This window comes from Bombus impatiens, unplaced genomic scaffold (genome assembly GCF_000188095.3).
Source record: "Bombus impatiens unplaced genomic scaffold, BIMP_2.2 scf_0166, whole genome shotgun sequence".
Lineage (NCBI taxonomy): Eukaryota > Metazoa > Arthropoda > Insecta > Hymenoptera > Apidae > Bombus > Bombus impatiens.
In genome coordinates, this window is record NT_176585.1 from 95,138 (window position 1) to 109,555 (window position 14,418).

The window sequence follows — 14,418 nt, forward strand, 5'->3', positions numbered from 1 at the left end:
CGTACGAGCGCCGCTTTGTCACGCGTGCGGTTTCTCCGCTCTGTCTGCGTGTGCTCGTGCTCGTCTCTCGTCTCTCACCTAAGTTTATTGTTAGAGGGGCCGGCTAGCTACGGACGCGGGGCATCAGAATTTAGTGCTTCTTACACGCCCATGCCGGTACCACGCGCCTCATACACGCTCCCTTCGATTGTTCTTCAATCGATACCATCGCGAAATCCAACGTTTCACCTGAAGAACTAGCGTACCTTCTCGGATGTACAACGTGATTTTTCGATTTACAATTCGTTCCACGGCGGTGATCGTTCGGTACGATGATTGAAGAACGCGAGGAATTTTCGTTACCAGTGTTTCTGTGTTCCTTTTATAATAGACAACGGTGCGAGTGATTCGAGGAATGCCATACAGCGACAGAAAAGTTTCCTCGTAATGTCGAAAATTCTCCTGGAATTTACGAGCATAAACAGACGCCGAGGTAAAGTCACGTGGAAGCTTTATCGGTTTCCCTTTTTCCCGTTCGCGGAAACAATACGCGATAGAACGATATCGTCGATTCACCGATTACGATGCCAGCGGCAGGACGTTTTTATTTCATTTCTCTGTTCACTTTGACCGCAAAAGAAAAAAAAGAAAAAGAAAGAAAGAAAGAAAGAAAGAATCGCGGTAGCCGTCAGATATCGCGGGAAGAGAGGCCGGTGGTTTCGTTTCTGTCGGATGACGAGACTGCTTTCCATGGGACGATGGACGAGGCACGGGAGGGCGAATGAAAAACGCGAAATTAGGATTCCGAGGACACCGAGAGTGGCTCGAACACGAAAAACCAATTGCACGAGTACTCAAGTGCTGACCGGGGACACGGTACAGAGGGGTGACGACCCGGTGTGCTGACGGGCGAGATAGGGGATGTGAGTTAGGGGGAAAATTGGCGGTATGGATAGGTGTAGCTGAAGCAACGCGGTGCAACGGTGGTTCTTTGTGCAAACACGCCGGCGTCGAAATGCATTCGCTGGAAAAACAGTCAGGTCGAAATAAAAAATTGCCATTCGCGAATAAAAGTGAAATTTACACGGTTGGACGGACAGCGAGGCCACCCCTTGCGCGCCCCTTCCATTTTTCCGTCTGGGAAATAGAATGACGCCAAGTGCAGCAACTTTCAATGGTATTTCGTTTCCGTTCGCACAATTTTACCGCGCTTTCCATGTGCTTCGACCGACCGGCATTCTATAGAAAAGGAAAATAAAAGAAAGAGGAAAATAAATTGAACTATTCTTTTATTTTTATCATTTGACGTCGCACCAATCGCTCGTTTGAATTTTATTAAAAGTGTGCAACATAAGAGGCAGAAATCACACTTTGTTATAATCTTATTATTTTTTATTTATTATTGATTCATTGACCATTAAATTGTACTTACATTGAACTTTTCTTTGTAATATACATTTTCTGCAGTGTAGGATAATGTTCTTTTTTTCTTCACAATATACAGACTCCTCAGTACTGTACACGTTTTAGAGTGTTTTCTCCAGATTCTAACTTGATCGTGTCTTGATAGCGAGCGTACATCTTTTTTCCTAAGCTTCTTAAATGACAATCGAATTGTGGAACATTTTTATTCGAATTTGCGACCTACTGTCTTTTTTCGCTTCTTCTTCGCGTCTGTATTTCCTCAGATATCTCGTAGAATACACGGCAGGTGGTAAAATTATATCGAATACCAAAACTAAACAGTTAAAAACTATGTTTCAATAACATTTATTAGAACATACCATTCATCTCGGGTCATCTCAGGAGAACGATTGGATGAGCAGACTTGAAGGATTATTCTGTATTTTTTCGTGTTCTCTTAAGGGTTCTCTGATTCCAGGAAGCACAGTTTCCCTCCCGTATAAATTATACGAACCACAAATCGAGGGAAACTCTTTTTCATTCTTGCTCGCTCGGTTTCGCTCGTTTCACAACGTTTTGATGCTACCCTTGCCTTCTTTCCGCTCGCTAATACATCCTGGTCGCGTCGCCATCCAAGCTCTTCGTTCTCACTCTCTTTCATCTCCAAAGCCCTAATTAACTTTGGTAATTATGTGTACGCCCGGACAGAAAGAAGGGCTTTGCACTCGCTCCGTTACTCGAAAGACGCGACACACGGAAGGAGTAAAGAGGAGGCTCTGGAAGAAACGAGAGGGCTAATGCAAAACGATGCACGCGCGAACCGCCAGTGGAACGGAGCTCCTACCGTCAACCAGAACTCACTATAAATAGCGGCCGAAAGGAGATTTCGTGAGATTTGACAGCTCCTGACGAACAGTCGTTCGAATGGATATGCCGTTCCGCGAAAACGACGGTTCACTCGACCCTCGACGCTTTTTTTCCGTTGAACCACGTTTATTCTGATTTCAGAAGGGCCCTTGCTTGGTGTCTGTTTGCCAGTCGATCGTATATCTGCACGCTGAAATTTGAATCGTTTCGTTTTTTTTTTTTTTTTAATGGTACCAGTTTTTAAAGTCTTGTTTAGTTTGTTAGTGAAGTTGTTTTAGCTGATAAACTTTCATATAAGTTTAGTTGGTTGGAAATTATTTGAATTTAAATTATCTGGCGAACGGATTTTTAAAATTCTTTTGATTTTTAAGATGAGCAGATCGTTATTTCTTTCACTTTTCATTCTATTATTTATTTGTTTGTCAAGTCGAGGAATATAACATCGCAGAAAATTCAATGGAATATATTAAATCAGACGAAATAACAAGTTCACATTGATAAAATGGTTTCGAGTTGAATGTATACGAATCGATTAATTCAAACAAAACTCAACAGACACTCTGCAAGTTGACTATCGTGTTCCTTAACTTTTGTCAATTTTTGCCGAATTTATGCCAAGACATTAGTTTCCAATTCGAACTTTTTCTCTCTATCCCAGGGGTGAGAAACTAGCCAGCGCAGCGTACAAGCCTTTGCATTTTAATTTGGTCATTCTTGAAAATTTCGTTACTCCCAGCGTGGTCGTAGTTCGCGCGTTCATACGTCTACGCGAGAATACGCGCAGACGACATCCAGGATGCAAGTTCCGCACACTACCACGCGATTTACGTGTTTCCGAGCTTTATGTTCCACAGTGCACACCTGTGCGACGCGTAATTCCCATCCTCCTTTTTGTCTTCGGATATCTTCAACTACCGGTTCGTCGGTTTTAAACCCGATCTTCCAGAGACGTAGATCTATGCGAATTTTTCTTCCTGAATTGCATTAACCATGCCGAGAAATTCGCCTGCTATCTCTTAAAAGTTTCGTTCTAAGTTGGTGCTGTATTAGGTTTATAAAAAATTGTACAGTGATGTACAATAAGACGTCATTGTTGGAAAACACAGTTCGATGTACAGCGGCAACAAAGAGTATTTCCACAAAAATAAAGTACGTTTATTACAGCATTTACATACTAATTTCACTCAGCGTTAATTAATTTGCAAATACAAAAATTTCACACTATGAAAATAAAATGCAGAAACTGATAAAAAGATACTTCATTGAAAAATATTTGCAAACATTTGTGATATAATATACATTTGTAATATAACGTATGTGCAAACATATTTTGTAGCCACTGTACATCTCCAACTATATTTCTATTCTCAGAAAACAAATACTGGAGAGCGAAGAATTGCTGAAGTTCTACGTCCAAGGTCTTATTTTACTGTTTTCTTATAATTTTTTAAAGGAATTAAATAATATAGAAAATGTCAGTAGATACAGTCCCTTATTGGGGTGTCCAATTTGTGGCACCTCTTGGCACGGCGCGACGCGACTTAACAAGGCTATTAATTAATAATACCTTGCAGGGATAATTTACGACTGAATGTCTCGCATCAGCATCGTCATTGTTCTTAGTAGCGACCCTCCCCGTCGGTTTCATGGCGCGCTTCAAAAATTGATCCACCGATGTCCCCAGACGGTGTCGAGATCCAACTAGCTATAAGTAATTTTCCTGACGACGTTCTAAAATAAATATAAGACACACGATAAGCCACAGGGAGGCATCACATTCTTTGATGCAGTAAATCAAATTTTATCGCAGAGTACGTCGTACTTTTTCGCCGGAACATTTTAAATCAATGATGATTTATCGGATACCAGAGCATGGCTACATGTACTTGATGAACGACAAATGACTGTATTTATAGCAACTTGATGGAAAAATTGCGCCATCGTGGCGTGTTACAGAGCTTTCCACTTCCCACCCAATTTTCAGGGCAATTTTTACTATTCGACGTGTTCTACTTAAAATCACGAGTTTCCGCCTCGTGAAACGTCGTTTAATTCTTTTTACGACTGAACGTTCGCGTGATAAACAACGCGATAAATTATATTTACCAGTAACGATTAAAGTGCCCTTCTCGTTCCACTCTCCCTTCCATAAACGGATCAATGATCAGAAAAATAATTTTCATTGTCTTTTTCATCCATTAAAAACCGAGTAAATATAATGAAACAACCAGTATACGTAAATATTCAGTAAACGCATCATTGCTGAAAAATGTAAATAAACTTATTATATTGATTAAATTAAAAAAATGTACTGAAAAAAAGTATTTTATATAAATCAAAGACTCAAGGAGAAATTCGCGATTAAAAAAGAAAATAATATATCTCTCCTACCTAAAGCGCTTAAATTTCATTAAACTTCGTACTATTATAGAAAGATGAAGAAATAATGGCAATGTATCCCCGTAATCTCGAAGGTAAAAAAAGAAAAATCAGTTTCAATACTACAAACCGAACAAAAATTAGAAACAGGAGAAGTTATAATCCATTCCTTAATAAATGAATGATTTTCTGTCGAAAGAAGGAAAAAGAAATCACATCAAACGGATAACAGAACCAAAAAAGCAAAGGAAAACGTTCGATCATTAAGATTTATCACACGGTCTCTCTTTTTCTGCTTTCATCCCCTAGTAGTCACGCACAAAATCGTAGCGTGTCTTGCCGTACCCTCGTGCAATCGTGCTGCACGTGCAATTTAATGTTCCTCGCCCCGAAGAAACGTTCTATTCTCCGGCGAATAACTCTACCTCGTCCTCACGACGTGACAAGTCGTCGTCGCCCCATGATCGTGTTCGTGCCACCAACACGAGGGGGAAAGGACCGACTGCCGTCCGCCGACAGTCTGAAGAATTAATTAAGACGATGTAATTACCTACTTGGATTCGCTTTAGCTCGAATCCGGACGAGTTGATCCGCCGGTAAACTGTGTTTTCACGGCGTACCCTGCCACTTAACGTGACGGCAATAAATGCATAAGGATCCCGACGATCGGATTAATTTATGGATATCGAGGAAATGGGTTACGCCGTTTCCCAAGGCGATAATGGTACTCCAAGCAGGTTTATCTTGATGTCTCAAAGGCCAGATCGACTTGGTTCAATTCTGTTGACGAGACGAAACCCTCCTTCGGTTATTCTCGTTGCCTGATCACTTTTAAAGGGGTTGTAAGTTCACACATACACGTAGGTTGTAGTTGCTTTTGTCCGTGACAAATTGGGGATGAAACTTTGTATCGTTGGCTCGTTGAATTGTAGGTGAGAGTCTCAAGATTAGATTCTTCTATTTGTTTTTTTTTTTGAGAAAACTTACATTATAATCGAATGCTTTTGTCGAAAAAGAGAGAACACGGAACGATTTCTACATATGTTTAGAATATTGGTTTTTCATTGGTAGATTATGTTTTAGGGGAGTGAGTAATGGTCGCACGTGGAAAGTAGTCATTTGCGTTTCTGATAAATCAGAGATAGAAATCTAGTCGTTAGTTTGTTGAGTTGTTGAGAGAAAGAGATTTATTGGATTCTTGAATTTTCCTATCGTTTGAAGTTGCTTCACAGTTAAGTGCTTTTATTGGAAACTGAAGATACAGACAAAGTGTTTTAGCTCTTTTACATTCAGAATGTGCGTGTAGCAGTTACTTTTGTTTGTGACAAGTTGGGGACGTAAAATTGTACTCGTTATATCGTTCGATAGCAGTGAGTAAAATTTTAGACCGAATTATTTTCTTTTATTTGTGGACTATAGTCGTATATTTTTATTCCATACAATAAGGACGAAGTGTTTCAATTTTTTTATACTTAGAAAATTAATATGAATGATTCGTGTCAGCAAATCTCCGTGGCACTATTACATCAAACTCTGTCCCCGGATTATTCTTGCGGTATTATCATTCAATTTTCGCTACAGACGTTTAGATTCAATTAACCTTACGCTATTCGCCGCGTATTAAACTCAAACAGCTCGTATTTTATATTCAAACATCCTGCTGCTGTGTGTCGTTTTTACAACCACCAAGGATCTAAGAATAAAAAATTCTCTCGCCCAGTATTTCAACGAAAAACGTGGTATCCCATTAATTTCGCCGATGATTTTCATTTTCCAGAAGCTGCAATCTAATCGAAAGTCTCGTACCGAGCCTCTATCTCGTCGAGATACCGTGGTAACAGGCAGCACTACGCCAGGCACGTTATTAAGAGATAAAAATGCAGTTAAAAACTATCACTTCGGTAGAAGCCACGCGTCGTTCTTGTAAAGGAGTCTCGAAGGAAGCTTCTGGATTCTCGGGCAAGCTATATTCAGGAACTTTTAGTCTCGGAGCACATCCTTAGGTAAATGAGCTCTTATCTCGAGTTTTGCACGGAGCCATCGCAAAAACGTCACGTGCCAAGCGTACACTCATACTTTCTCATACTCTCTCGCACATGCAGATACACAAATCCATCGGATCTGCTTCGAGATTTTATCTGTTATTCTCGTTCATCTTCCTCACAGCGACATGCGAACAAACTTTTTTTTTGGCTTTCATAAATAAAGAAAAATGTAAATAGCGTCTCTTCGTGCGACAAAGCTCGGCCGTGTACAATCTATATATAGTGTACTACATATAGTGTTCGTGCAAAGTGTTCGTTCGAGCATCAAGTGTCCACGATGTGAGGGTGCACCAAGAAAACGAGTCACTTCGCGCGTGTACGTGTGTTCGAGGCAGTACACGGTGGAATGTTAGTGGCGGAAAGTTGGTCCGTTTTCAGTTGGTTGCGAAATCCCTCGTCACGCGACAACAGGGAAGGAAGACGAGAAGGAAGAAAGGAAGGAAGGAAGTCGACGCTGGTGGAGGAGGCATTATTAAATCGGCCGGCCCGTAATCCGGTCGTGTTGCTCGCGTTTACGTGGCCGAGGCGAAAACTATGCGGCACGAGGCACGATGAAGGGGCCAAGAATCGGTGGCCTACCGAGCGGGAAAAAGCTGGACTTCTGCCAGGAGCCGCGTCACACTTGGACAGTGTTGCTGGTGTATTTGGGCATCTGCGCCTTGCTGCCTGTCACGATTCTCTCCGGTTGGTATTCGATCGTCACCTTACTCTCTTTTTCGCTTCGTTACCCGACCCTTTTCCTATCTTTCTCTTTATCATATTCCCACCGAGAAGCTGTTTCTTTTCAATGAAAAACAAAAAAGAAAATTAAAAAAATAAAAAGAAGGCAACAGCGAGAGAGAGAGAGAGAGAGAGAGAGAGAGAGAGAGAGAGAGAGAGAGAGAGAGAGAGAGAGAGAGAGAGAGAGAGAGAGAGAGAGAGAGAGAGAGAGAGAGAGAGAGAGAGAGAGAGAGAGAGAGAGAGAGAGAGAGAGAGAGAGAGAGAGAGAGAGAGAGAGAGAGAGAGAGAGAGAGAGAGAGAGAGAGAGAGAGAGAGAGAGAGAGAGAGAGAGAGAGAGAGAGAGAGAGAGAGAGAGAGAGAGAGAGAGAGAGAGAGAGAGAGAGAGAGAGAGAGAGAGAGAGAGAGAGAGAGAGAGAGAGAGAGAGAGAGAGAGAGAGAGAGAGAGAGAGAGAGAGAGAGAGAGAGAGAGAGAGAGAGAGAGAGAGAGAGAGAGAGAGAGAGAGAGAGAGAGAGAGAGAGAGAGAGAGAGAGAGAGAGAGAGAGAGAGAGAGAGAGAGAGAGAGAGAGAGAGAGAGAGAGAGAGAGAGAGAGAGAGAGAGAGAGAGAGAGAGAGAGAGAGAGAGAGAGAGAGAGAGAGAGAGAGAGAGAGAGAGAGAGAGAGAGAGAGAGAGAGAGAGAGAGAGAGAGAGAGAGAAACTGTACACCGTTTCGGAATTCGCGTTCCCGGTCGATATCTTGTCGATACATTGGTGGCTGGTTGAAATTTCACTCGCTACTCCGACAGTTACGAGCTAAAGAGAGCTTCGTATTTGATAAAAAAAACCTCTTAAAATCGTTTGAAATAATTGGCCGGCTAACGTGATCGTGATCCCGATTCTAAATCATACGCGTTTCAGCTTCATGATTTTTGATATTTCTCTGAGTGAATTATTATGTTATACGAAATTTGATACACGTTTTTATCAGCCTCATTGGTTTTATTAGTATCAACGTTTTCATACCTCTATGTCATTGAAGTTTAAAATGAATGTTATTTGATATCTTTCCATTTCACTCCACTATTTTACTCCATTGAACTCTGTCTATCCTTTTTTCTTTCATATTCACCTTTTTTTTCAAATGGACGTATAAATTAATAGTAATGTAACAGAAAGAGGAATGTATTCGAAGAATGGTAGCAACGTCGCGTTTTCTGCTCGAAGAGAAGGAAGAAAAACGAAAAGAAGAATGGAGCGGCGAGATGCGAATTGTCGACACGGAAATAGTGGAAAGTTCCCAGCGTTCGTTCCACGATATGAACTCTGACAATCCCACCTGAGAAATGAACCGCATAAATCACGATACGTTTATCAAGCGTTCGCGTCGTCTCAATTTTGCCAAACTTTCCCCGCAAATCTCCTCTGCGCCGTCTAGGCGTCGCCATCTCCATCTTTTTAAGAATTCTTTTAAGTCTGAGCATCTTTTCGGTGACGAGTCAATTTTAGAACGACAAAAATGTTTTCTTTCTTTTTTACCATCGCGATGACAGTATCTGTTTACGTAACAATAACAAAGGGAAGAAAATATTCGGCCAATAATTGTGTTTTGAGAATAATCGAGCTGTTCTCGTGTTAAATATATCTTTCACGTATGAAAATATTTCTACGATACGAATTTAAATCACGGACGAACGTCTATTAATTCTGAAATCTTTAGATTAATCGAGTTACTAGAACTTAGACGAATTGAACTTATTTCCAAGCGAATGCACGAGCTTTCTAACAGTTTCTAAACATACTATTATTTATTAATCGTGCCAATTAAAGAATAAGAGTGAAGAAGATGATAGGTCAAACCTTTTAGTATCAAAATTATTTTTTCATTTAATTTTGGAGCTAACGTGTATTTCTATACGCTTCAAAACTTGAAAAATATTGTTCATAATAATAGTAAAATATGCAAGATATTAAAATATTTCTTGTTTTAATAATTATACCATGGCATCTATAAGAATTTATCAACTTACCAAATATTTTTAAAAGACTGATATTTTTTAACTTCAGAGACTGAATTTTTATCCTGAAATGTGGTGTCACATTAAAATCCTCCTGTTTAATCGTGGAGTAACATTAAAGTTAGAAGATCGACGTAAATCACGTTATCTTGTTTTTCTTCTGTGATGAAATTGCAAGGCTGTTAAGCGAAGAAGATAGTCACCAAATTGCAAGTGACCTCATGCTCCGTAAATTTAGATCGACGATATTCAAATGACAGGATAGAACGTCGTTTCCATATTTTTCTGTCGGGATCGATTTTGTCACCAGGCGACGGCAATCCGCGTCGCAATCATCGAAATTTCATTCTCCGTCAATTAACTACGTTTCACGTTCCAATCTAACGCCCGATAATTAATGTAGAGAATTTTAATCGACGTTGTGCCCGATCCGTTCAATTCGATTGAACGCGAACGCGTTAACGAGCTCTACACACGACCGTCCGAAAACTGGTCGCCCCTTCGACCAATGGGAACCGTTTGCCGATCAATCGAAAATTTTCTCCTTGCTCCGCTGATCCGTTTTCTAACTGTAGAACAATGCAGCAGGCCTTTCTTCTAAAAATAGATACCAATCCAGTTACCAGAATTATTCCACGCGCGATACTGAAATTAATTGGAATTAAATTTCAATAGCGAAATGTTTGATAGCTCACGTTTAGAAGAGTTCAGTTTGATAATTGAAAAAGTTTATTTTAGAGATGAACATACTAGCAGAATTTGACAGTTTTCACTCGACTATTTTTTTTAAATGGAAAAACAATATGATGAATTGTAGTTTCACGTTTGAAAATTAAGTCTGGAAATTCAAATTGCTCTATTTCCAGACTGTAGAACGACTGATTTTAGTTTTCCACTTGAAAATGAAAAAATATACATTTATAAATTCACACGAAAATTCCAAAGTTTGGGAATTTAAATTGAACCATTACCAAGCTGTAAAACAATACGATGGATGGTTTCTTTAAAAATAGCTTTAGCCTTGAATGTATCTGTATGCTCAATAAATTTTGTCGAAGTGTTTAAATCGACCGCGATTATTGAGACCCAACGTTTTGCCAAGCAAAGGGAAAACGAATGAACGAATGCGAGAATTTAAACGCGTTGCCCCTGGCGCAAATGGCAAGTCGTATTAACAATTACCTCGTAATTGTCTACACAAACCGCGGACCGAGGATTTGTAAGGCAAAATTAAATTTCTGCTGCTATATTCTATTACGTGGACGTCATTCTGTTACCCCACCTTTGACTGTCGCGTGATTCTTCGTCATTGTGCCTCTCCCGCTGCATTGTTACAATTTTGATAATTTCGTCATGCGGTCGACTGTGAAATTGAATGTTTGCTTAAAAACTCCATTGTCTCGAACTGTCTCGCCTTCGCTTGCACGGAATTCTTTCGTCTGCTATTATTCTTTCTGCAACAAATTATTATCAATGAGAAATATTTTTCTTGGCCCTGATAACCCTGATAAGAAAACTAGTATATTTTTCCTGTTTCTTAAATTTTTCGATATATAATAAATCTTCTTATAGATAGCAAATTAAACACTGAGAATTGATTTTGGAGTACAATGTACAATGAAATCATAGTTTTTGAAATTATTTAACGACTTCAGAGTGGAATTAAATTGATGTTTTATTAAAGACTTTGATTTCTCCAAAATAAATCGTTTTTCTTGTTGGACAAGAAAACTTGAGAAAGAATCAGGAACGAATTCAATTCAATTTAATTTAATTTTGAAGAATAATAAAAGATCGCCTTAATGCTCAAAAGTTTGATCATTCCCAATGATTTTTATTTCACCTCGAGTGAAATTTTTGTCCTTTCGTTGGAAAAATGTTTAAGGAACATGAGTGACGTGTATCGTGGATGAATATATTTTCGAAATAGGCTCGCCTGCGTGTCCGTCTACGTTTCCATGTTTTTTTCGAGGAAACACCCTCTTTATGACACGCACGTGTTGCCATAAACGTCCGCCCAGGCTCGCGACCGCAGCGTAGCCAATTCCAAATGTGCCGGGCTGCATAAGTACTTCCGTTAAATCTGTGTCAGAGAAAACACGCCCGACGATTTCTTCTTATCCCCCTTCCTTTCGTTCGTTTCTCGCGTTCTACACGTTCGAGCGATCCAACTAGAACGGTGCTTTGTATCGTCGAGCATAATTAAAAGATAAAATCGAATGAAATCGTTCGTAGAATGAGACCAGTAATCGTACCAGTAGGTTTTAATTAAACCAGAACTTTGGCTGACCGAAAACTGTCTTTTGCTTCCTTCTTCTTTTTCTCTTTAATCCTTGGTCGTTCGATCCAGTTGAACTAGAAACAGATAAGACTTTGAGAAAAAGATAACATTTCTATTTTGGCGAAAGTAAAAGTTTCTTTCTTAAATTAAAGTCTGGTGTAATTCGATGATTCCGAGAGGTTTATTGAGAAACTTAGGTATCTAAAGTAGAAACTAATATGTATTGCTTTATGATTTTATAGCTTCGGCTGTATAATTTTTCATATACTTATGAGTTTGTATAATGTAATGGAATTTCATCCATGAGTGCTACAAGTATCTAATCTTAAATATTTTATATGTTGTCTTATCTTAAATATCTTATTTTATTATATATATATATAAATTATTATACGTGCATTACGTTCACTTTTGCATAAACTTGCCAGGAATGAAGAAACCTTTACAGTCTACAAGTGACGTAATGTCCAGCTGTTCTTGTTGAGAATTGTGGATCTTAATTGCCGAAATAAAAGTAAAGGAACACTAAGATTACACTTGGAATTCTTATCAAAATAGTTTTAGATTTATTTAATATACGATTTGCAGGATCTTCGTCGATATACATTTGCACGCGTCTCAGCACTCTCTTTGTCTCATCATCTTCCATATCACACCTCCAATGGAACTGTTGCATTCATCTGTTTTTCGAGACGCTGTGCACACACATACTTCCATACAATCATATTCACATACGTGTGTCACTACTACGCGGCTAATCTAATCTAGCACACAAAATTATACATATCTCAATAGTTCTATATAATTTGTATTTAATAATCCTTAATCTGCGAACCAAAGTTGGAGTTTAAAGTGAACTTCGTCACAAGAATACAAGCTAGCATTAGTGAATAAGGATTACAGTTTGTGTCACGAGTGTGACTCGATGTTATAAGTGAAGCGATTAAGAAAGGCGTAGTTTTACAAAACAAAAGCGTTAGTTGACGGTTCTAGCGGATAGTAAGTAGTATTTACCCGCACGAAACGGACACAGCATGAGATATTAGTTGCTTTTTCCAATGAAGTAACACATTCGAGCCGATCTGCGAACCAAACATCTGGCTTCAGTAGCATAAACAGTTGCGTCTGAGCCTGGTTTCGTCGTTTTCAAGCGAGAACACTGAGCTAAAGCAGCGTTCCGGAATGGTTGCGTAAATAATCATACGATTGTGGGTCTTTTGAGGCGAGATTTCTTTAATTATCAAATCAACACGTTTCTGCAAAGACCCAGTTTGTTCTGAATACGGTTTCTAGTTTAAAAATTCGCATCGATTTCGGCAAAGAGCGGCGGGGACAAAGAGGTGAAAAAGGAAGAAGGTTATTTTAATTTGCCTTGAAATAACAGTTCCGTTTAAAAACACGGTTTCACTTAGAATCGCGGACATAAGCGATGGGAAAAAATGTAAATTAATAAATTTAAAAGTTAAATAATTCCTGCGGCAGGTTCGGCGCTGCTCGGCGGAGGAACAGGACACCCCGTGGGGGTTGCTTGAAATTCAGAAAAACCGAGTTGTCTCCCCTAACAGCGACACAACTATTTATACGTAAATAATGTAACAGCGCGCGTCGAAAACGTTAGCCAGCTCTTATCCGTGTCAGTTTAGGGAAATTAGTTCGGTGAAAAGTTCCTTGGTCGTTACATATTTAATTTTTCCGTGGTTGTTTGCGAAAACTTCGCCGTAGTAATAAATTTAATACATAACCCCCGGAGTACCAAACCGCATACGAGAATTTTAACAACCGAGTTTCATCGACTATCCTATGTTTTAGTAATATCCCTTTAGCTTTGCCACTTTTCCTTCCAGCTAAATTTCTTATTTCGTTTCAATATTATACGAAGAGCCAAGAAGGAAATTTTTATTTGCTTGTGTACATAAACGTTTCGCAGAATGTCAGTAATATCATGTTACTGCGAGTAGGAAAGCAATTAACGTTGCTGACTGGTCTGACCTCGAGGTCTCCAACCCTCGAACCTGTCCGCTCTTAATCGTACTCACGCATACTTTGCGTTGTTTGCATTCGCAAAACGCTTTCTCACTTTTCTCTCTTCTTTCTTTTTATTTTCCATTTTTTGTCCTTTCTTCTTTCTTTCTTGACGTGCAGAATGTCAAGCTCGTGATCGTAGTGCAAATTAATCTGACAAACAAATAATTCGACGTTGCTTAATTATTGTGTTTACCCCTTGTCGCGACACGGGTGTTCGTTCGCCGAATGAATATTTGAAGGATAATTTCGAATCGTCGTACATTTTTTCATTTTTCGTCATATGTTCATTTGCGTGTCTGCAGCCATTATGAGGCTCTTACAGACACGGCTCTCATGGGCGCGGGATCGAGATACGCTCGATCAGCGTGTTCTTCCAGAATCGTCTTTAGAGAAACTACCAATCGCAAGCTACAGAGTGCAAAAGCTGCGAAAGCCACGCTTGGTTTGAGCTGAACCTTAGTATGGTCGCACAGCGCGGCATTTGAATGAGGATTCGGGGCAAAAATCAAAATTCGCTCATCACGTTCGTTGGTTTGCAATGCAACGTTCACAGGATCGCGGTCGATGTTCACAGTTCAGATTCACAGATCAGATTCGCACGTTCGCATGTTCACTACGTCCGTAGTTTCGCGGGCCACGTTTACACGTTCACAGGGCACGTTCGCACGCAACGTTCAAACGTTCGCAACAATAATTATTTCTATGTTTATCCGTTGTATGTCGCA

The 14,418-nt window shown here is 39.7% G+C and overlaps 1 protein-coding gene and 1 long non-coding RNA gene across 9 annotated transcripts in view; one reads left to right on the forward strand and one right to left on the reverse strand.

The window, feature by feature from the left end:
* Positions 1-1,298: 1,298 nt before the first annotated feature.
* LOC105680442 overlaps positions 1,299-14,418 on the reverse strand; it is a 115,237-nt gene continuing 102,117 nt past the window's right edge. For 5 of the 7 annotated variants that reach the window (XR_004461258.1, XR_004461254.1, XR_004461255.1 and 2 more), the window contains one exon: positions 3,656-3,981. This is a non-coding gene — a long non-coding RNA (uncharacterized LOC105680442). Of the gene's footprint in view, positions 2,441-3,655; positions 3,982-14,418 lie in introns of those variants that run through there. The other 2 variants (XR_004461257.1, XR_004461256.1) reach the window with 2 other exon arrangements.
* Positions 6,960-14,418, forward strand: part of LOC100740009 — a 111,789-nt gene continuing 104,330 nt past the window's right edge. For both annotated transcript variants that reach the window (XM_033319564.1, XM_033319566.1), the window contains exon 1: positions 6,960-7,358. In XM_033319564.1, coding sequence (XP_033175455.1) covers positions 7,226-7,358 — 133 coding nt within the window. In that variant the 5' untranslated portion in view covers positions 6,960-7,225. The remainder of the gene's footprint in view (positions 7,359-14,418) is intronic.